Source organism: Gymnoscopelus braueri (genome assembly GCF_963280865.1).
Source record: "Gymnoscopelus braueri genome assembly, chromosome: 9".
Classification (NCBI taxonomy): domain Eukaryota; kingdom Metazoa; phylum Chordata; class Actinopteri; order Myctophiformes; family Myctophidae; genus Gymnoscopelus; species Gymnoscopelus braueri.
The window spans coordinates 4996391-5020484 of NC_137610.1; the positions used below are offsets into that span (position 1 = coordinate 4996391).

General features: G+C 41.0%; 1 protein-coding gene across 4 annotated transcripts in view; it reads left to right on the plus strand.

Annotated features, from left to right (window-relative positions):
- pot1 (protection of telomeres 1 homolog) overlaps nucleotides 1-24094 on the plus strand; it is a 119094-nt gene that overhangs the window by 76083 nt on the left and 18917 nt on the right. For all 4 annotated transcript variants that reach the window (XM_080438768.1, XM_080438769.1, XM_080438766.1 and 1 more), the window contains 4 exons: nucleotides 18171-18370; nucleotides 20738-20826; nucleotides 22373-22465; nucleotides 22808-22964. In XM_080438768.1, coding sequence (XP_080294894.1) covers nucleotides 18171-18370; nucleotides 20738-20826; nucleotides 22373-22465; nucleotides 22808-22964 — 539 coding nt within the window. The remainder of the gene's footprint in view (nucleotides 1-18170; nucleotides 18371-20737; nucleotides 20827-22372; nucleotides 22466-22807; nucleotides 22965-24094) is intronic.

Genomic DNA, 24094 nt, shown 5'->3' on the forward strand with positions numbered 1-24094 from the left:
TATAGGAGAGTTCAAGTGGTGGCACTTTGTTTGAACTTCTAGACCATTAGAGAGATTTGTTTAAGTGGTTACTAATCACCATTGTTAACCTATTCAATCCGGGAACGCATCTGTGTCATTTTAGATATCTTTGGCTATCAAAAAATAGCAGATCTACAAGCTTGTAGATCTGCTATTTTTGAAAAATCATGAAAATTTTAATAAATAGTTTTTAAAGCCAACATTTGTAAAATGTTTTGTCCCCCGTCCCCCCCCCCCGATGCAAAGATTTGAGTTACAAATGTTCGCTTTCAAAATATACATATTTAAAGATTTGCACCCATTTTCAAGATTTTTCAAAAATAGCAGATCTACAAGCTCGAGTGCTGCGCTATGAGCTTGTAGATCTGCTATGTTTTTATAGCTAAATAAATAAAAAATTACACAGATGCGTTCCCGGTCTAAATGGGTTAAGGTTGTGATTGTAGTGATGTATAGACTCAAGTTTATACTGGTCTACCAAGCATGTAGAAATATAATTATTATAGCACATTCTGGACTTATAAGGTGTTGTGACCGCATCATTGAGTTATTACAAAGCTTCATGAATACACTGTCGTTCACATACTCTTTTGACTGTAAGAAACGGTGATTCTGGTTGGATGGTTAACAACAGCCATTGTGATTGGATGGCTTTGCAATTGGACAGGTTGCTTCACAATGTGATTCTGATTGGATGGTTAATAAAAGCAACCGTTTTGTGACGGCTATGATGACGACACACATATACGCACGCGAAGACATTTAACATTATGTAAACATTAATGGGAATATACCACCCCACTACTAACCCCCCCCCCCCCCCCATGTAGAAAGATAATTATTATAGCACATGTATCAATCTCCTCTGAAGTGATACGGATACACATAGAGAAAAGAATAGTTGAGAAGAAAAAGAGGGTATTAGGAGGGAGAGAGAGAAAGAAAGAGAGAGGTATAGGGAGAGAGTGCGGGGAGGTGGAAGAGTGAGGCAGGAGGATGAAGTTAAGTATTGCAATCCATCACAGTGTGGTGTCTCTAGGAGACATGTGCATGCACACACACACACACACACACACACACACACACACACACACACACACACACACACACACACACACACACACACACACACACACACACACACACACACACACACACACACACACGTTTGTATTACTATACTTGTGAGGATGCTGATCATATGGATGTCGATTTTTAGCTTTGTTTTGCTATTTTTAACCATAACCCTAAACTCAAAATAGAAGAAGCTCACAGTGCTACACGTTGTGAGCGTGTTGATCTGCTATTTTGGTATCCTATCGTAACCCCTAAACCTCTAAATTCCTAATCCTAAACCTCTAAATTCCTAACCCAAAACCTCTACATTCCTAATCCTAACCCCCAAACCTAACTACTCTAACATATTTTTTTAACTATAAAACGACCATTTTGACCAGGAACGTTGTCCTCACAATGTGTTATTTCTCAAATTATACTAGTGAGGACATTGGGTCACACGCACACACGCACACACGCACACACACACACACACACACACACAGAGAGACTCATTTGAAAGGGTTAAATTCCGTATCCATTCATGCTATAAGTCGGCCAGTGTTCTGGATGTAGACTCACACACCATTGCCTCCAGGCTGCAGCAACACAGCTGGGTTCCCCTGGTTTTCTGCTACAGTCTGCTGACCGCAAACACCCTGACCCTGTCTTCTAGAATACTAACAGTTTTTTTGGGGAAAAAACTGATGTTGCTATATATCAGTGGCGCTCAAACATTTTCATGTCAAGGACCTCCCAAAATTATATGTATTTGGCCGCCGACCCCCCATCTGAAAATATTCTGTTCCGCGGACCCCCAGAAGCAAAGATTTTAGTTACAAATGTTATATAGAGTATATTCAAAGATTCGCAAATTTCTCAAAAAAGCAGATCTACAAGCTCACAATGACACATTATGAGCTTGTAGATTGGCTATTTTCAAATGGCCGAAATATATATAGGGCTGAAGTGGTTAGTGTGTTTTGTATTAAGCGTCATTTTATACCTTGTCAAGCACCGGTGCCGTGCAGAAATTGTTACATTTCGATGTATTTATTTATTTGTTGATATTTTTGGGGCTTTTCTGCCCATTATTGGTAGTACAGTGGAGTATTGACAGATAACCGGGAGCATTGGGCTCGGGATTTGAACCCAGAACTCGCCGATAGGCTGCATCAGAGCCTATACTATGGTACGTGCCTTAAATGAGAGATGAAGCAGGGACCCCCACTAGATGTTTTATAAAATTTAACTTTTTCATAGATTACTGTAGATAGCTTCACGGACTTGACAACACTATCATATATGTTGTCAATTAATGTTGTTGTTTTTACCTTTGGCTCTGTACTTGGTCTGCTCTTTTTTTCCTTCTACACCAAACCTACAATAGTCGGTCTACAAGCTTGTAGATCTGCAATGTTTGGCTAATATTCCTCAGAATAGGGATGCTAGGGTTCAAGTGGTTCAGTGTAAAAAAAAAAATCAAGAATAATTTTCTGTCCATAGCTGTGTCTTTAAAGCATGATCTATCTGTCTGTCTGTCTGTCCGAAATACTTAAGTAATTTGAAACTGAATAATAAATTAATTAAATAATCACTGCAATCGATTTAAAATAATAATGAATGACCTGCCATAGAAATCCCTTTGCCCTTAATCAATACCAGATCAATATATTCTGTAGGTTTTTTATTGGACGCTAGACGTTCTAACAGTGGTTTTCTGCAGTGACACAGATCTTCCCTGGTAACATCTTCAGAGACATACCATCATCTTTATCATAATTACCAATGAATGGAAACGGCGTCTCAGTGAAAGTGTCTGTGAAGGTGTGTGTAGGTGGGTGTTAGAATCAGGATCAGAGAAGGACAGCTGTCCTCTGTCCCAGTCCAGCTGGACTCTGATCCTCCGGGGTTTCTGATTCACTGAGAGAACAGTACTCTTATATCCTACTGTGGAGGTTGCTTTGTATTCATCGAAAAATGAACCGTATGAACCAGTCTCCACTCCCTGTGAGTTCCTTTCTCTGGAAAGACTCCACACACACCCCTACATCCCAGGTTTTATTGTCTACAACCTCAACATCCCAGCTGTGAGACCCTGAGTTAAATCCCTCAGAACCCAGGACTCTGTACCAGCGGTCAAACCTCTCTGGGTTGTCAGGAAGCTGCTGTTTCTCTCCTTTTCTCACACTGGTCAGATCATCAGACACCATGAGATAGGGCTTAGCAGTGTTGGGGTCCAGGATGACAGGAGTGTAGGAGACAATGTCCTTCATCTTGTCCCAGACTCTGAAGGTCAGGTTCTTCAGGTGTTTGGCCTCGTCTATCAGCGCTCCTGAGACCGGCAGTGGGTCCTGCAGGGTGAGCTTGACTCCCTCCATCGTGGTCTTGTAGTTCTGCAGGAATGAGACGTGGTCGTCGTCTCTCAGCTGGTCCTCAGCAGCTTGGATTTCATTGGAGAGGGTTTCCATTTCTCTGCTCAGACCCTCAATCCTCTCCTTCATCTCCTGACTCTTCTGAGCATCTTCTTCCCACAGAGTGGCAATCCTGGCCTCCTCTTCCTCCTGTAGGAACTGTTCCTTAATCTGCGTCTCTGTGTTCCTGGCCTGGACCTTGATGTGATTTTCTGTTTTGTCGTAATCTGTTTTAACTTCATCAAAAACCTTCAATTTCTCCTTTAAAGGTTTCAGTGATTCCTGGACTTTCTCTTTGCAAAGTCCAGACGCTTCGTCCACTGGTAAGAACTTGTGGCCGGCGTGTTTTTTTTTTTATCGCAACACGCGACACACACCGGCTGTAGTCTTCCAGACAGAAGAGCTTGAGCTTCTCACCATGTGCAGGTCCTCTGCACCAGAGGACCTCAGAGCTCACCGACAAGGAGCTCTGGCCTTTCTCCTCCAAGAGGTTCTCACACAGGTTCTTCAGCGCAAAGTTAACAAGAGGATTGATCTTGGAGGATCTTCTCTGACAAACAGGACATTCTTTCCGTCCACCATTCCTGCAGACAGTCTTTGCAGAAGCTGTGGCCACAGGACAGCCCAACAGGATGTTTAAAGATGTCATGACACACGGGACAGGTCAGCTCCTCTTTCTGAACAGTCAAACACCTGATCTGGAATGTTCTCTGAGGCTGAGGAATACTAGAAGAGAAAACGACAACAATAACATTATGAGTATCAAGTACAGTATTAGAAGTTATAGTAGTAGTACTAGTAGTATTATTTGTTATATTGGCAGTAGTAGTAGAAGTTGCAGTATTCATAGTAACACTAATAGTTTTAGCACATGTTTATAATCTGCCTGTTTTTTTTCGTGTCGCAGTCTCTGACTGACGGGTGAATCTCAGTCTGAGAAAAAGGGTGAGCGACTGAACAAGGAAATGGACTTCGATTCATTCTCTTCTGATAACAGGAATGTCACACCCAAATGCAAGCGCGTGCACACGAGCACACACACACACACACACACACACACACACACACACACACACACACACACACACACACACACACACACACACACACACACACACAGCGCTCATGCACGCACGCGTGCACACACACACACACACACACACACACACACACAGCGCTCATGCACGCACGCGTGCACAGACACACACACACACACACACACACACACACACACACACACACACACACACACACACACACACACACACTATGTTATCATAAGACAATGAATCAAAGTTCATTTTCTTGTAGATGACTGATTGTACTGTTGCTCCCAGGCAGAAATGAATGTTGTTGTTGTTTTGCCTTATAAGAGCATTAGTACTCAATGGATACTCCCTGAATATAGCTGTTTCAAATACACCACTTGAAGATGTGGTTTAGGGACCCCCAGGGATCCTTGATGGTTTCAGTGGGTCCCCAGCAAAATGTGTTAATAAAACATCCAACTCAGTTTAAACACTTAAAACTGGATTGTGCTCCCCCCACATTTGACTCTAACTAGAAATAAATGTGGTATCAAAAAGAAAGCAATATTCAGAAAGGAAATTAGATTAGATTAGGTTGTTAGGTGCCGCAATGAGCTTGTGTATCTGCTATTTTTAAATAGCCAAAGAAATCTTAAAATGACACAGATGTGTTACCGGATCGAATGGGTTGAAGGCTAGATGCTGTTAGAATAGCTTATAATATACAGTTGATGGTCGGGAGATTATTGAAGCCATAAGATCCTGATGAATTCCTCTGATGAATTTTTTATGTACATTCTCCCTCCCTGTCTCATCTAACCCCCCCCCCCCCCTCCCTTGTCTCTGCACATCCACCCCAGTCCATCTCTTATTGTCATTTCTCCTGACTCCACCATTCCTCAATTAATCAATTTATACCTTTCTCCCGCCTCCTGCTGTCCTGGTCTCTCTCTCCATCAGCAGAAAACCATCCGAGGCAGATGTTTAGCTGCTCACCTGTATTGTAAACAGCAGCACAGTCCCATCGAGCCCTTATTGCTGAGCTTTGCACTTCTTCCAATTTAAACTTTGTTCGTGAGGCTTTTGAACAACTGTTACTTTGTTGCTGTCGGGCAGAAACCTCGTATCTCCATGTTCTAACTGTTTGTGTTTTTCCCGTAAATTAACTCATTGACTGCCAGAGTTAAACATCATCTATGGCTTCCCTTGCCAGCGATTCCGAGCGTTTTCACTCAACTTTGAAAAATCATAGAATATTTTTCTTCACAAAGATCCACCCACCGAAAAATATGTGTGCCGCCGCGATAATCTTTTATAAAACTTTTATAAAACCTAATACTGAACGAAGGCCAACTCATCATGATTCACAGAATGCGGAACAGCGCCCACTAGCGCAAACCATTGAAAACATCACACACTCGTCAATTTGTCAATGGCAGTGTGAGCCTCGGGCCATTTGACGAGTATACTCGTCAAATGGCAGTCAATGAGTTAACGCCCCACTTGATCGTACTACAGTGTCACACAAAAGCATCAAAAGTAGCAGATCGAGCTTGTAGATCTGCAACTTTTTGCTGTTTTTTAATTTGAATCCTGAAAAGCAACAGTTTTTGGACATATGAGGTTTCCACCCAACAGAGACAACTTGCTAAAAATGACATATTTTGAACAGAACCAAGTGCTGTAAGTAAGTCGGAGTGGCTTATTTTTGGTACTGCGGGAGTCTATCCCTGTTTCAGTGCGCTAGAACCAGGGAGATGGGATTGTAAGGTGGAGCGCAACACCTACCATCGGACAAATACATATCATTTTTGGGCACTAGACCCCTGGGAGATGGGATAGACCAGGGCTACTCAACTTAAGATGGCTCAGGGGCCACTCAGCAAAATACCAAAAGTCCAAGGGGCCGCCATAAAAATGACGGTCCTATTTTGGATTTTTCGATTTTGTAACACACAAGAAAATGTACATTTTGACATCATATTCTTTTCACTGTACCAGTTTATTTTGTGTGTATGTCCAGTGGCATCAGTTCAGCAAAAGTTAAGGTATGGCAAGGTTAGGGTTGCCAACTCCCAGAGATTGAAATAAGGGACACCTATCCTGGGCGCGCGGCAAAGCCGCGCGGCCGGAAAAATGTGGGGGTCAAACCCCCCCAAAAACCCGAAATGCATAGAAAACTATGCATTATACCTGTAACAATTGACGCACCTGTATGTATGTATGTCTGTCTGTTTGTTTTTGAAAAATGTTTTAGCAACCCATATATTTGAACGGTAATGTATATTTTTATCCTGTGCTTTTTTTTTTTTACTACTCACTACTCACTACTCGCTACTCAACCCGCGGGCCGCGGGTTGAGTAGCGCTGGGATAGACCAATGGGAGATGGGATCGCTGAGGTGGAGTGCAACACCTACCATCAGCTCCTTTCACTTTGTTTAACAAATCACCAGTGGTGGTTACTCACATTTAAAATATATCTACCACAATGTAGAAACACTATGTTAAAAGTCCGGTATTCAAAATGTACTTGAGTAAAAGTACAAAAGGTTTGGCATCAAAATGTGCTTTAAGTACCAAAAGTAAAAGTACTCATTTAGCAGAATGTGCAATTTCACAAGTTTTCAAATGTATAACAATATTTGAAAAATAGCAGATCTACAAGCCAAAGTATATAGGGCTAAAGTGTATTTTTTGTAATAATCTAAATCTACAAAGTGACAAGCAAATACACTTTTCAAACTATTTTAGTGGAGTAAAAAGTACAATATTTGCCTCTGAGATGTAGTAGAAGTACAAGTGTTGAACATTGGAAATACTCTAGTAAAGTAAAAAATAGTTCAAAGGTGTACTTAAGTACAGTACTTGAGTGAATGCACATAGTTACTTTACACCGCACTGCAAATCACAGATTGGAACCTGGCCCAAAAAAAAAAAAAATGAGATTAGTTTTTGCTTGAAACCATGAATATGTCTGCCCAGCGTTGCATACTGTAACTCCTGGCCTCAGACGCACTGGCCATGAAACTTCAGTGCATTTGCATTTTCAGGGGTGGTTTTGTTTAACGTCGTGCACTAACTCGATGCGAGCTGTTGCCCACCCACCCACTCCTCGTCTCTCCGCTGCCCTTTTTCTTCCTGCTTATTGAACACAGACCGACCGCGCTGGAGGAAAATGAGATTAATGCCGTCGGCTAAAACCTCCCAAAATTACAGCTGCCATCTTTCATTGCGCTTAAGAAGGCAATTGTGCGTGGCACAAACACTCAAAGAGTAAGGAGAGGCATTCTCACTCACGCTTCATTACATTGTCCGCTTGAATAGATTTGTAGGGCTCCCCCCCCCCCCCCCCCCCCCGCCCCCCAATACAGTGTATGTGACTTTCATCTCACAGTTTTAGATATAACAGCACTTAGTTTTTTGTGTGCACATGTGTATCGGTATCTCTGTCTGTATGTTAACAACTGATGCTTAATTAAAGTTTAGAAAACGGACCAAGAAAAAAACAAAACATGTTCTAAACTTTTAAACAACTATAATGAACAGATTTTCGTTTCAACTTAGGAGTCAGAGTTACACGAACGTCGGTGTTATATAAAGTAGCCGGAAGGATGTGACCGGCGATCTTTACCCATCGTCAGGGACTTTAAACTCTGTGCTATTTGATTCCACGGTGGCCTCAAGGACAAGCCTCACTTATACTGCTATCTTTTATTCATGGAGAGAGCCATGGTGAGACTGGGAAACCTTTGAAAGGAGATAAGAGAGATAGCAGCACATGTATATCATCCGAACGCTTTGGACCTCCAGCCACTGCAATAATAGCCTGACACAAAACTACTGGCTGACATGTTTATGGGCGTCCGTCTGTGTTCGGCAATATACCCTCTTTTAATCCATTAAGACCGGGAACGCATCTGACTCGTTTTGAGATTTATTTGGCTATTCAAAACAATTGCAGATATACAAGCTCATAGCGCGGCACCTATCTTACCTAGCTTGTAGATCTGCTATTTTTATTTTTAAATCGTGAAAATCTGTGCAAATCTTTGAATATATGTTTTTTTTAAAGCGAAACATTTTAACTCAAATCTTTGCTTCTTGGGGATTCTCGGTTTTCTAAATCCAACAGTTTTTTTTTTTCTTTTCTTTTCTTTTACTTATGTTGCTATAATATCAGTGGTTCTCAAACTTGTCAAGGACTACCCAAATGATATGCCCCCCCCCCCCCCATCTGAAAATATGTTGTTCCAGGGACCCCCAGAAGCAAAGATTTGAGTTAAAAATGTATACTGTGTATCGTTGCTGTCCGGCAGAAACCAGCTGACTCCATTTTGACGCTTTTGATTTTTTTTCCATAAATCAGGGCCATTGAACACCCTTTACGTCTGTGTGTTGGTAAAAAAAATATTGAACCAATGAAAAGCATTAAAAAGCGCTTCTGACAAAACCAGCTAACTCCATTGGATCCTCATACTTTCTGCTAAACCAACTCTGGTCCTCCAGGCTCCACCCCCTTTTGACCTCCAACCTCATTGTGAGCTTGGAGGTCCATTCAGCTGTTCTTATCAATGACTGAATGGGTTAAGACGTGCCCGTCGTAAATGCTCGTTAGCGAAGGCTGTACAAGGGAACGTATACATACCACAAACGCCACTATAGAGGCATGCACAGCAATTGTAATGCCTGCAGATAGACAGCAGCAGGGTATATTTAATTATACAGTAGATTTATTTATTTAAGTTGGTATCAATGGAGCCTCATGTGCACCAAAGCCTCCGGCTGTAATCGAGGTGCTTAATCTAAATGACGCATACATATTTCTAATCTTTTTTTTTACCCTGCTCCCCATTTAGAGGATTAATATTTAGGGATTTTTCCTTTTTCATGGTGAAGAATCTCGCTATCTTGGATAGCACCGTATCTGACTTTTCTAAAGCCCCCATATCCTGCTTTTATATAATAAGAAAAGAAAAAAAAATACAAAGAAAGCTGCTGTTAAATAAAGAGCCCCTCTTCCTTTCTCTCTCTCTCTCACTCTCTCTCTCTCTCTCTCTCTCTTTCTCTTTCTCTCTCTCGGCAACAAGGGTAGAATTGTTGGCTTCTTTATTATTAACTCTTTGACTGCCAGAAATAAAACATAATTTGCCACGCCACTGCCAGCGATTTTCGAGTGTTTTCACTATCCTTTGAAAAATCATAGAATATTTATGTCTAGTATGATCGTTCCCCCGATCTTTGAAAGACATATCCGAGTCTCGTAGAATCGGGGGAGGGGGGGGGGGGGGGGGGGAATGCGAGTCGCCGCGATCGTCCGTTCCATAGTTGTGGGCAGTTCAATGTAGGTTGTTTTCGCCAAAAAGCAACAGAAACCGAGCAAAAGTCATTTTTCCATATCGAATTACAAGGAAGTGAACGGGCTGTTTTTTTTTTTTTTGCTGCTGCTTTGCTTTTCTGGGAGTCAAATGGTGTTCTCCCACTTTAGTGAACAGCGCCATCTAGTGGAAAACCACTGAAAACACAACATCTCGTCATTGGCAGTGCGGGCCATAGCAAAATATGACGAGAAATCGCGTCATTGGCAGTCAAAGAGTTAAGCCCCGGGTTTGTTAAAAAAGCCTGGAGCCATCTTTGAATTTTACAGATTTCTTTTTTACTTTGATACCAACGAGACAATGGGCCCAGCGTCTTAGCTGTCAGGCTGCTGTGGGCAGACACTGTTTGATTCACACACCGAGTATTTAATGATGCAACTGGGTAATTACTTGTTGTTGACACGGCGAGCTCGGCTGGGTGTCCTTAGTTTGGGAGCACAAAGAAGACATGACCCGTTTGATAGCTCCCCCACAGGGACCTGGCCACTTATTCTTGTCTGTTTTTTACCTCATTAAGCCATTAACATTGTCAGTGCCACGCTATGAGCTTGTAGATCTGCTATTTTTTGAAAGATCATGAACATTTGTGCAAATCTTTCAATGTATATATTGTTTAAGCGAACATTTGTAACTCAAATCTTTAAAATGTCTTCTAGATCCTAACAGTTTTTTGGAAAAAGCTTATGTTGCTATAATCAGTGGCTCTCAAACTTTCTCATATCAAGGGCCCCCAAAATGATATGTATTTGGCCACAGACCCCCATCTCAAAACATTTTCTTCCAGTGTGTTTAAGTTAAGTATGTTTGCTTTAGAAAATAAATATTCAAAGATTTGTACAAATGATTTTTTTTAAAATGGCAGATATATAAGCTTGTAGCACAGCACTTGGTGCTGTGGTATGAGCTTGTATATCTGCCATTTTTGAATAGCCAAAGTATAAAATAATGTGGTTACACAGATGCGTTCCCGGTTTTAATGGGTTAAAGCAGTTTACATCCTCAGCCAGTGTGCTCAGGATCCAGTGCCTGTGTCAATTTTTTTTGTCATTACAGAATGATTTCTTGAGCACATTTAGGAAAAGAATGTGTCTTTGCAGCAGATAGGAATTTACACAAGCGTCTTCATTTAGGGAACATCCTAATTTAGGAAGAGCAACTTTTGATGGCACATAACCTTCTTAAATTCTAAATGATTCCGCTATAGAACCTGATGACTAACAATTACAATGGCTGTGAGGCTATTTTCATTAACCCATTCAATCCGGGAACACATCTGTGTCACTTTCGATTTCTTTGGCTATTCAAAAATAGCAGATCTACAAGCTCATAGCGCGGCACTCTGTGCCGCGCTATGAGCTTGTAGATCTGCTATTTTTGGAGTAAAATGACAGAGATGCGTTCCCGTATTGAATGGGTTAAAGGCTAGATGCTGTTAGAATGGCTATAATATACATTTGATGGTCGAGAAGATTATTGAGGCCATAAGATGATGTCCTTCTCTGATGATTTTCTTTATGTACAGAATGCTCAGACAATCTCATCCTCCTTGGCCTGCAGGCCGTCACAGATCTCACAGATCTCTGACCGTCTAGTATAACGAGACAAATCTTGAATCCATATATTTTTTTAAACAACATTTGTAGCTCAAATCTTTGCTTCTGGGGGGGTCCCTGGGAGCTTGTAGATCTGCTATTTTTGAATTAGCCCAAATAAATCTTAAAATGACACAGATACGTTCCCGGATTGAATGGGTTAAACATTTTCATGGCAAGGACCCCCAAATTCATATGTATTTGGTAAATGGTAAATGGTGCTTTACAATGTGCATTACATTCACCCACGCACTCACTCACCGACGGCGGAGGAAACCGCGACCCCCTCTTTCTTTGGTGTTTTGCCCAGGTGGGCCGTGGGCGTGGTTATATGTCTAAACCTAACCCTAACCTCACAGAAAATATGCTTTAACCCTGTGGTTCCCACACTTTTTTGTCGTGACCCAGAAGAGAAATGGTATGTTTTCCCGGGACCCAAACTAGTGAAAATAGCGGATCTACAAGCTCACAACGCGTCACGATGTGACCCGTTGTGAGCTTGTAGATCTACAGTACTATCCCGCATAAAGGTCGGCCCCAAAACAACCTGGCGACGAACCGTGACAGCCGAGCTAGAAGCAGATTAACTTTACATGGGGAGAAGCACAGCGTGCAGCACAAGACATGGTCCCTATGGAGGCAGATCGTCAAAGCCTTAGGTCCCACTTGGGTACGAAGAGGATTAACTAACTAACTAATATACTCAAAATAGTCAAATTGATTGTTCACACCAGGCTTTCCGCTTAGCTTTCTTTTAGTTGTTTTTTTTGCCGGCCAACATGGCCACTGTGAACACAAGTGGTGAAGGGCAGCTGGTTTTATAAACCAGGCAAGTGGCAAAATGCCTGAAAAATATACTGGACAGTCATTTCTGTTTTTTAGGAAGAACTACATTTTCAGCAATTTTGAACAGTCAGTGATGAGCTAGTTTGCTTAACCCATTTAGACCGGGAAAGCATGTGTCATTTTTTGATTTCTTTGGCTATTCAAAAATAGCAGATCTACAAGCTCATAGCGCTGCACCGAGTGCCGCGCTATGAGCTTGTAGATCTGCTATTTTTGAAGAATTGTGAACATTTGTGCAAAGATATATTTTTAAAGCGAACATTTTTAACTCAAATCTTTGCTTCTGGAGGATTCTACAAATGTCTTCTAAAATCCTAACAGTCTTTTTTTTAAACTTATGTTGCTATAATATCAGTAGTGCTCAAACTTTTTCATCTCAAGGACCCCCCCAAAATTATACGTATTTGGCCGACGACCCCCATCTGAAAACATTTTGTTCCAGGGACCCCCCCCCAGAAGCAAAGATTTGAGTTAAAGATGTTCACATAAAAAATATATATATTCAAAGATTAGCAAAAATTTTCAAGATTTTTCAAAAAATAGTGCCGCACTATGAGCTTAACGGATTAATTAGACCATGCAAAGTTTTCCCCCTTTCTAATTACCGACTGTCCGACCGGATGGTAAGAGAATTGACAGGGGGATGTGGGGGGATGTGGGTTTCTTTTTTTTTTGCTGGAAAAACTGTTGGTTATTTACGCAGAAACTGTTTACTCCCACTGGGAGTAATTACTTCCAGCACCCTGAAAATAATCACAAATTAACATCGATCCGACACAGTACCTAAATCACTGATTATACGGCAGGTGAAAATAACATTGCTAGACATCCTCCTCAGTATAGCTAATCCCCTTGGGATAGAACTGTTTTTTTCTTTTTTTTACACACATAGTGTTGTACACAAACAACTACCATACAACTTTATCAAACTTCACAAGTTTCACCTTTACTTCATCAGACATTTCCTGGTTGCGCAGGCTGTTCATCCATTAAGACCGGGAACGCATCTGTGTCATTCTAAGATTTCTTTGGCTATTCAAAAATAGCAGATATACAAGCTCATAGCGCGGCACCGAGTGCTGCGCTATGAGCTTGTAGATCTGCTTTTTTATTTATTTATCTGCAACATATTGTGCAAACTTTGAATATGGATATAACTCAAATCTTTACTTCTCTCATATTTTGAGATGGGGTCGGCGGCCAAATACATATAATGTTGGGGGTCCTTGACATGAAAAAGTTTGAGAACCACTGATATAGAAACATACGTTTTTCAGAAACCTGTTAGGATTTAGAAGACATTTGTAAAATGCTTCCCGCATTGAACGGTTAATTGGTTATGCCCTGCATATTTTCTTGTAATGTACACAAATAGCCCCCCAAAAAAAGCTGGTCTATTAGCCCACAACGCATTGTGATGCGACACATTGTGAGCTTATAGATCTGTGCTACAACCATTCAAAGTAACAGGGCGACAGAAAAGAACATGGCGGCCGTGTCCATTGAAGTTCAATGGAGGAAGTGACGGCATGTTATTTTCGGTTTCCTCAAGCTAGATTAAAAAAAAATACAATTATATTAAAATGTTACGGCATATTTGTATTTAAAAAAATACATTTGCGCCTACAATGACATGGCCAAAATATGGAACGCCAGATTGGAAGTGGTTAATGCTGTGCTCACTTCTGTCTGGAGCTGGTACTGATTTGTGACATCATGCCTGCCATCATGTAGCAGTGTGAGCTGTGATTGGTCTACTTTTGATACACACGCACGCGCGCGCACACACACACACACACACACACACACACACACACACACACACACACACACACACACACACACACACACACACACACACACACACACACACACACACACACACACACACACACACACACACACACACACACACACACACACACACACACAAAACCCTTTCAGAGTGTGTATTGTTGGACTCGTCTGCTGCCTTTGACTGAAAACCAAGTGTAATTTGTGTGACATTCCCTGTGGGCTGGTACCAACCTATTATACCAGACCTTTGCAGGATAGCAGGTCACTGTGAGCAATGAACAGAGAAGTTAAGCATTGCTGCTTCGGCCATATAATTCTTCATACTCTACACAGGAGTTTCAGGACTACAATTGTTGTCTAGTATGTGTTAGATTTAGACTCCGTTTACACGACAACGGTCTCTACAGAGAACGGCAAAATAAAGTATCAGATGTGCCGTCCGTTTAGACGGCAACGGTGTTATCAGGGGTTGAAAACGCAATAAAGTGAATCCTCCTTCCAGAGTGGAATTCTTTGAAAACGCTGTGCCTGGCGTCTCCATGTAAACAAGCAAGACGGTGTCACAGACGCTGTTAACCAGTGTTGCCATATTCTGCGAGAGAAATAAGCAACCAAGTCTATGAAAACTCAAAAGAAGCGACTAGGCTACGGCTATTTTAAAATAGCAGATCTACAAGCTCACAACGCGTCGCAGAACTTGTAGATCTGCTATTTTCAAAAAAGAAAGATGAAAAAATATAAAAAGAGGTCATTCCGGAACATTTTTGAAACTTTAACAATTTTAACACATTGTGTGCCAGAGGTTTATTAAAATAATGTACGTTCAGTGCCTACAAATCTTCCATCCACTTACGTTGATACGTTTCGTGCTGTAGAAGCCCCGATGCGGAAGTGCATGTAAACAAAGCGTGCGTGCGAGACGGTGGTCCGCGATCCTCCATTGCAGAGTGATTGCCGATCGAAAACGACTCACTTCCACCACGTTAAAAAGAAATGGAGATATTAAGCTTTTAGTCAAGAAGTTAACATTGGAGAGGCCGACCGGAAGGATTTTTGACACGGATCCACATCCGGCCTCTCCTTCTCAGAGACTCCTTTGATGATCCCAAAGTTTCGTTAGAGCGCCCCACGTGGGCCCCACGGATAAGAAAAAAAAGTGGGCCAAAAACTGTCCGGACCGTTTATGGCACTCCCCGCATGGATTCTCAAAAACGGTCCGGACCGTTTTTGGCACACAATGTGTTAACAATGTGTTGTATGGGGGTCCCTGACACAAAAAAAATTCAGAAGGGGAGGGGGGTTTGTGGACAAATACACAATTTGACATGAGGATATTTAAGAACCACTGGTTTAAACAACATTAGGAAACAAGTCCAAATAAGCAACTACACTTTAGAAACGAGCCCAAAGTCGCTTATAATAAGTGGACAACCAAACAAACTGTTGTGATAGGAAGAAGACACGTCACCACCACCTAGCCACCTGGCATGCACACTACAGCGTTTTAAATCACTGGAGCGTCTTCGTGTAAATGCATAATAAGAAGTGACAACGCAACAGCACTTTGTCGTTTTCTGTTCTGATCGTTGCCGTGTAAATGTGGCTTTAGATTTCTAATAGAAGCAATAAAGATTTAGCAACAGAAGTAAAGAAGTTACCAGTGGTGTAAAGTAACTAAGTACATTTACTGAAGTATTTCCAATTTTCAGTACTTTTACTTCTACTCCACTACATCTCAGAGGCAAATATTGTACTTTTGCTCATATATTTATTTGAAAACTTTAGTTACTAGTTAGTTACTAGTAGATTTTGATTATTATCACATTAACCACTTCAGCCCTATATATTTTGGCCATTTGAAAATAGCAGATCTACAAGCTCACAATGTGTCGCAATGCGACACATTGTGAGCTATAGATCTGCTATTTCTTTCGAATTTTGAACTTGTGAAATGGGACATTCTGCACATGACTACTTTTACTTTTGTACCTTAAGTATATTTTGATACCAATACCTTTGTACTTTTACTCTAATTAGTACATTTAGAATTCCGGACTTTTACTTGTAACAGAGTATTTCTACATTGCAGTATTGATACTTTTACTTAAGTAAAACATTTGAGTACTTTTTCCACCACCGTTCATACTCTACACAGAGTTTCAGGACTACAATTGTTGTCTATTATGTGTTCGATTTAGATTTCTAATAGAAGCAATAAAGATTTAGCAACAGAAGTAAAGAAGTTGCAACAAATTAAATAGAGTAGACACAAACATTGCACAATATCCTAATTGTCTTGGGTGTCACGGTAACATTCCCCTTTCCCTCCTGGACTCTTATCAAGTCTCACCACATGAACCTCAGCGTCCATATATTCTGGGCATGATGTCGTAACAGGCCACGCCCAAGACATTTGGTGTAAAAAAGAGGGTAAAAGAGAATAGAGCCCTGGGGGACCCCGGTCAATGAAGTATATATATATATAGGATTTAAGTGTTTAAACATTTAAAGCATCTCCTCCTGACAATCACCACTCTTAGATATATGGGACATGGCAGATGATGAGCATTAGATCATATTTCCGTCAGCTTGAGGCTAAGTGTGACAAATCATGAGAGGCAGAGCCTAGAGGACGCAACCAACCTCTCCCCCCCCCCCCCCCCACACCCCCACTGGAGGAAACAGGTTTATTCTAGCAGACTGTCCCTCTCCCTGTTATGTTATGTTTTATATTACACTGGCTGGCCACTGGTTTGGTGCCACACTCCCATCTGCTGGTTGATGATGGTACTACATGTTGCTCCTCCATCACATAGTGCTGAAAGATGGTCTCCTTGCATGTTGTCTGGTAGATCTGTGTGTGTGTGTGTGTGTGTGTGTGTGTGTGTGTGTGTGTGTGTGTGTGTGTGTGTGTGTGTGTGTGTGTGTGTGTGTATACAGTGTACACAGTAGAGTAGGGGTTTTCCAATGTGTTTCAGGCCAAGGACCCCTTAGCTGAGAGAGAGAGATGAAGCAGGGACCCCCGCTATACAAAATTGAGTTGCAAATTCAACTCATTCATAGATTTCATAGCTGGCTTCATAGACTTGTTTGAAAGTACTCATCAGTGTTGTGAAAATTGGGCTAATATGTGTTTATTTATTTACACATAAAACGTGTTTTCTGACATTTAACCCCTCAATACCTTTTTCATATCAAGGTCCATTATTTGTTCGGCATTTGAGCCACAGAACCATTAGATGAGATTTAGACTCTCAGACCCAAAACTTAGAGTAATTTGTTATCGTTGGATACGATTTTTGTCCACAATTCCATCCATGCTGTATTGATGTTGGTATCATAGGAGAGATAACAGGTAAACGTTGATAAAAATAACAATTCTTCTACATGCTCTAATTGTGTAGACTTCTTGTAAATTAAGTAATGCAGATGTTTAACAATAATTTAACTCTTGAGAGTGTAAAATGAAACGGGTTTCATTTTACGCTCTCAAGAGTTAAATTATCTAATAAGGGTCTAATAAGGGTCCATTTGGTTACCAACTCTCCATCATTTAGCTGGGGACCACCTGGAACCCCCTCAAGCACCACTGGTGGTCCCCGAACCACTGGTTGAGAACCACTGAGCTAGGAGACCACCTCCCCCAAGGACCTGAAAAGACCCAAGAATGTAATACATAAAGTATTTGGAAGTCTTGCTATACTTCCTCAACCCTTGGGCAGTGTTGCCAGATTCTGTGAGAGAAACAAGCAACCAGGTCTAGGAAAACCAGACCAAAAGAAGCAACTATGGGCCACATGAGCACTTGAACATATGCATCAGCTATTTGAAAATAGCATATCTACAAGCTCACAACGCGTCGCGATGCGGCGCGTTGTGAGCTTGTAGATCGGCTATTTTCAAATAAAATCTTGCAGGGTAAATTATAATAAGCAGATCTGGCAACCCTGACCTTGGGATGGTCACACCTCTTTTACGTTTTGTGACCCAAAAAAATTGAAATCCCGCTTTCCTCTCTGTCTCTCTGGTCTTTTGGCAGCCAGGGGCCTTCCTGCGGATCTACAACCTCCATGGGGTGGTGCACGGGGCCGGCAAGGTGCCAGGCGGCGGCAACGCGGACAACAACACCAGTCCAGAAGTGGCCGGTCACCTGGCGTTCCACCTCCACGGTGGCACGTCCTACGGCAGAGGCATCCAGGTCCTTCCAGACGACTGCTCTGAGATACGGGACATGAAAAGGTAAACAGGCAGAGGGAGTTACCACTGGCTCCTTGTTGTACCGTTTGATCTACACTACAGCATACAATCAGCAGGGTGGCATACTACCACCAGCTGCCTGGTTAGCGTTGCTGTCGGGGTGGAAAAGCGGCCTCCTGATATTATCAATTTCACATAGGCCAACATCTAATCTAAGATTAGTGGGACTCATTCAAATGACCACCAGTGAGTCCAGGGATATTATAGCTATTGTATTTCATTAGATTTGTGATGTTGTTTCCTGACAATTAGTTGACTTTTGGTTACCGCATATATCGGTATCGGTTGATATCGGTATCGGAAATTAGGAGTTGGACTATATCGGAATATCAGATATTGGCAAAAAAAGTCAATATCGAACATCCCTATCCAAAACCCTTTATTATTATTATTATTATTATTATTATTAAATGTTTTAAAATTGTGAAAATCTTCAAGCTCACAACGCGACACATTGTGAGCTTGTAAATCTGTTATTGTCACTACTTCTGTGTGACACTCTTGTAGGATGAAGTAGGGCATTAATTTACAGAAAAAAACTGAAATATGGAGATACAAGTTTTCTGCTAGACAGTAAGCAATGATAGTGAACTCAAACAGACACTTTTTTTTGGTCATATAGTCTGACAAAAGTTCTACTCTACTCTACTGACAAAATAAGAAATGTTATATTTTGTTTGTCCCAAACTGTTACTTTTCAGGAAATGAAAAATGTACTTGTGTTCCAATGGATCCCATGTAGTTATTATTTATTCACAAGCTCATATTTCTCATTGTTTAAATATTTATAAAACCCACAGACAGACTTAAAGGTAGGGTAAGTGATTTACTTTGGTTGTGTTAAATAGCTCTATATTCTGATAGTGCTCATTGCTATAGAGTGTTTGTTCAGTAAAAAGAGTCTCCATGTCTCTCCAGCTCTTTATTAAACAGAACATGCATTTTCAGTGCTCTCTCCTGATTGGCTTAAATGTTGTCACCTACCTGAAAATGTACTATATTCTGTTTACTAAAGAGCTGGAGAGACCCCTGTGACCGAACAAACCCAAAAATATCACTTACCCTACCTTTAACCACTTTAAACCTGGCGTCCCTGTTTTTGGGCTTGTCATTTTAGACGAAAAGTTTCAGAAACTATAGGAAACAGCAAAAAAATCGACAAGCTCACGTGTCGAGGTGATTGCGTTGTGATCTTGTAGATCGGCTATTTTCGCTACTTTCGCACAACACTGTCATGCAACGAAGTGTAAACCAGAGCATTCATGTATGAACAAGACCAGGAGACCTGGTTCTGCCAGACCCAGACTTCACATGACGTGTCAGCCTGTGTCTATGCCCATGTATGGACGAAAGGGACACAGACTTTTATGGCTGGGGCCTAACGACAAAGTGACCATGCCCATGTATGGAGAAAACAGGTACAAAGCCTCATGTAAGCCGACCCCTTGGGTCTGGCAAAAACAAGGGAACCAGGAGACCTGGTACTGCCAGACCCCTAGTGGTTGAAAGATCAGAGCACTACGTCACGCTAAGCTTGGCCAATCAAAAAGAGGACAGAAGACAGACCTCTTTTATGCCCATGTATGGACGAAAACATTTGGAGAGGGGGACCGACAAAGCCTCATGTAGGCCCGATCCCCTGGGTCTGGCAAACATAACAAATATGAAACATCATGGAGATCCACAGAGTTTCTACCTGACAGCGACCATTAGGATTTCTGTAATCGTCTCTGTCGGGTGGAAACCTCATAACCCCAAAACTGATACTTTTCAGGATTCAAATTAAAACATAGCAAAAGTAGCAGATATACAAGCTTGCAGATCTGCTGCTTTTGATGCTTTTGTGTGACGCTGTAGGGCGTTAACTCCTTCACTGCCAAGGATGACTTTGACGAAGCTTTGTGTTTATTTGAAGAATGTTTTGTTTGTTTGCACAGAGAACCAGGAGATAACGTGATCTCAAGATTTACTGCTCCATTCACTTCCTGGTTAATTTATTTGGGAAAAAGCCTGTATCTCGGCTCCTGTGTTTTACTATGTATTTTTTGGCGAGACATGCTATTTTCAACGGCATATGACAAGCGAACGGGAGGTCGCGATTACATTTCTTTTCATTTCGCGGAAGCACAGTGAAACCCTCAGTGATTAGCAACCATCAGGGGATCGATCGTACTGGAGATAAATATTCTGTGACTACTTGAAAAGGTAAGAAAATCGAAAAATCGCTGGCAGTGGATGGTTTATTTATTTACTCTGGCAGTAAATGAGTTAATTTACGGGGGGAAAAAAAGTTCAAATATGGATATAAGAGGTTTCAGCCCGTTATGATCTTTCGTGTGATTTGTGTAGGGTGTTGGAATCCTTCCCAGACGATGATGACTCTGAATTAAGTGACTTGACGCTGGCAGAGGTGTGGGGCACCCCTCCAGAGTCTATCGGTAAGTTAACACACCTCCATTACTGTATAGTCTTTGTAAACACAGGGCAGCAGGTCATTTATCCATTCAATCCGGGAACGCATCTGTGTCATTTTAAGATTTTAGCTATAACCATTATTTTATGCTTTTGCTATTCAAAAATAGCAGATCTACAAGCTCATAGCGCGGCACAGAGTGCCGTGCTATGAGCTTGTAGATCTGCTATTTTAGAAACATCTTGAAAATGTGTGCAAATCTTTGAATATATATATATTTTTTTAAAGCGAACATTTGTAACTCAAATCGACCCCACCAACCCCCAAAATGATATGTATTTGGCCGCGGACCCCCATCTCAAAAAATGTTGTTCCAGGGACCCCCCCAGAAGCACAGATTGGAGTGTGTCTTAAAATGACACAGATGCGTTCCCAGTCTTTATGGATTAATTAAACGCTTAACACATTCCATGCCAGAGTTTAATCTCATAATGTACTCACCAGTGCCAGCGTTTTATTGTTGTTTTTTTGTTTTTTTCATGTCGCCACAGACCTCGCTAAATAAGTTAAAAGTGCGCGTTCATTTGGTTCTAAACACACAGCGGATCCGTGAGAAACGGCCAGCGAAAACAGTTTCCAAATCCGTGCCGCCATCTTGAAGCTACAGCCGATCAACGGTAAACAGTGATCAGCGAGGAGAAAAACAACAACCGAGAAAATCGAGTTTTAAACAGGATCCCAGACAGGAAGCGGATACGATCGAAAAAACCGGAACCCGAATAATTCTGTTTCCGACCGGAAACCGGAAACGGAAATGGATCAAAAAAATTCGGAAAGTGCACCTGGGGCGATTACAATGGGAATCGGCGGTTCGCGTAGATCTACGCGACTGGCACGCTGCGGCTTTAAATAGGTTCGCGTAGATCTACGCGACTGGCATTCAATGTGTTAATATTAACATTGTGTGAACACAGCACTTGATAATAATTCATAATAATTTCATAATGACATTCTTATTTTCATAGTTCTCAAGGTACAAGGATACCTGTATCATCCATATACATTTAATTTAACCTTGTACAGTAGAGAGACTTCCAGAGCATTGCAAATATATCTGGTTTTGAATGCTAGACATTTGCAATGTGCATTTATAGGCCAATATTTTTACTCTGGAGTAATGTGTCAATACAGTGTGTACTGTGTAACTAGCTGTAACTAACTGTATGTGACTTAGCATACAATTCCATTCTGCTACCTGTACAGTCACTTTTTCAGAACTTCAAATGTTAATACAGATGATGTAGTTGTAGACCCACTATCATTTTACATAATTACAACATGTACTAGTTTAGATTAAACTATTACTGTCTGTATGCATATCCATAATAATAATAATAATAATAATCTTTATTTTTAAGCACCTTTCATGACATGAAATGCAGCTCAAAGTGCTTTACAGAAAAAGTACAAATAATTTAACAAAGCAAAAAAGAAAAGCAAAAGCATAAAACAACTTTAGAAATGTATTATTGTTATATTATTAACACTATTTGACATGTTGCTCGTTTCAGATGCTGATCCAGTGGGAATAGCATTAGGTCCAGATGCTGATCCAGAGGGAATAGCATCAGGCTCAGATCCTGATCCAGTGGGAATAGCATCAGGTATGAAATCATACAATAAACGACAATAATTCATGTTTAAAGCGAACATTTTTAACTAAAATCTTTGCTTCTGGGGGGTCCCTGTAACGAAATATTTTGAGATGGGTGTTGGCGGCCAAATACATAATCTTGGGGGGTCCTTGACATGAAAAGGTTTGAGAACCACTGATTAGTAACATAAGTTGTTCAGAAAACTTTTTAGAAGACATTTTGTAGAATCGGAACCTCAGGCCTTAATGGGTTAAGTTGGTTATTGGTTCTATATATCAGGTTTGATATATTTTGGATGAATTGCCCCTCAGCCCTGATGCAGTGCAGTATGTGTGTGTGCTTGTCTTGCAGTGACAACCTGCGGCCACACGGTGGAACAGATGACTCTGGCTCAGGTGAAGCAAAGCCATCCGTCTGGGTTCTTCCATGTCAGCGTCCCTCTGCAGTCCTACCAGCCTACCAGGCTCTACCAGTCACTACAACTCTTCTGTGACAAGTGTAAAACCATGTACGTATAAAACCCTATGCTTATCGTCGCTGTCGGGCTTGTATGTCCCAAAACCGCTACTTGTTTAAATTATTATTTTAAAAACGTTTTAAAATAGTGAGTCTCTTGTATAATGAAGTAGGACATTAATTTCCAAAACAAAGTGTTCAGTTGTATGTGAGTTTTGTGGGGAGAGATGTATTATATAAAGATTGTGAAGTAGAAATGTACTGGGAAGACTTACTAGTGTGTTTGGAATAAGTTTGTCTCAGGATTTAACTGGAAGTCCTAAAGGGCAAGACCACTTGGGTAGAAGTTTGGGTTGTGTAGTTACCTTGTCATGATGTAACTCCAAAGGTAGACAAGACATCAAAAATAATTGCTCTATTGATTAGAAATTGACCATTGAAAATATGCTCCTCACAGACTTGCTGAAACAGCTCTCAAAGTCACTCTTTTAGAACATAAATGAACGCAAAAAAAAGTTGATTCAGACAATATAGAACATCACCAAACCCAGTACTGTTTATTTTAGTTTTTTTATGTTAACTTCCTGTTGATTTTACTATCCACGGACCCAGTCCGGTCCAGTCCGATCCAGTTCCTAATAAAAATGCTTAAATCAACAGGAAGTTGACATTTTTATTTAAAAAACAAACAGTAGTGTGTTTGGTGTTCTATATTGTCTGAATCAACTGTGTTTACGTTCGTTTACGGGCTAAAAGAGTGACTTTGAGAGCTGTTTCAGTGTAAGTCAATGAGGAGTACATTTAGAATTATCAATTTCTAATCAATGGAGCAATCATTTTTGATTTCTTGTCCACCTTTGGAGTTACATCATGGCAAGGTAAATACACAACCCAAACCTCTACCAAAGTGTTCTTGCCCTTTAAGAATAATTAAATAAATATATAATATTATGATGGAATTAATTGACTACAGCCGCCAGCCAAAAGCTGTTAAACGTTGATGGAAAGTTAATCACCTCATTTGGCTGGTGGCATTGTGAAAGTGCAGTGATGGGCCTCTAACAACCACCGTCCAGTGGGGTAGATTATTTTAAATAATACATTGGCACTGCTGTCTCTACACTTATTTTACCTCTTTGGATAGAGAATGTGTTTAAAAATGAACAGCAACTCGCCATTTTA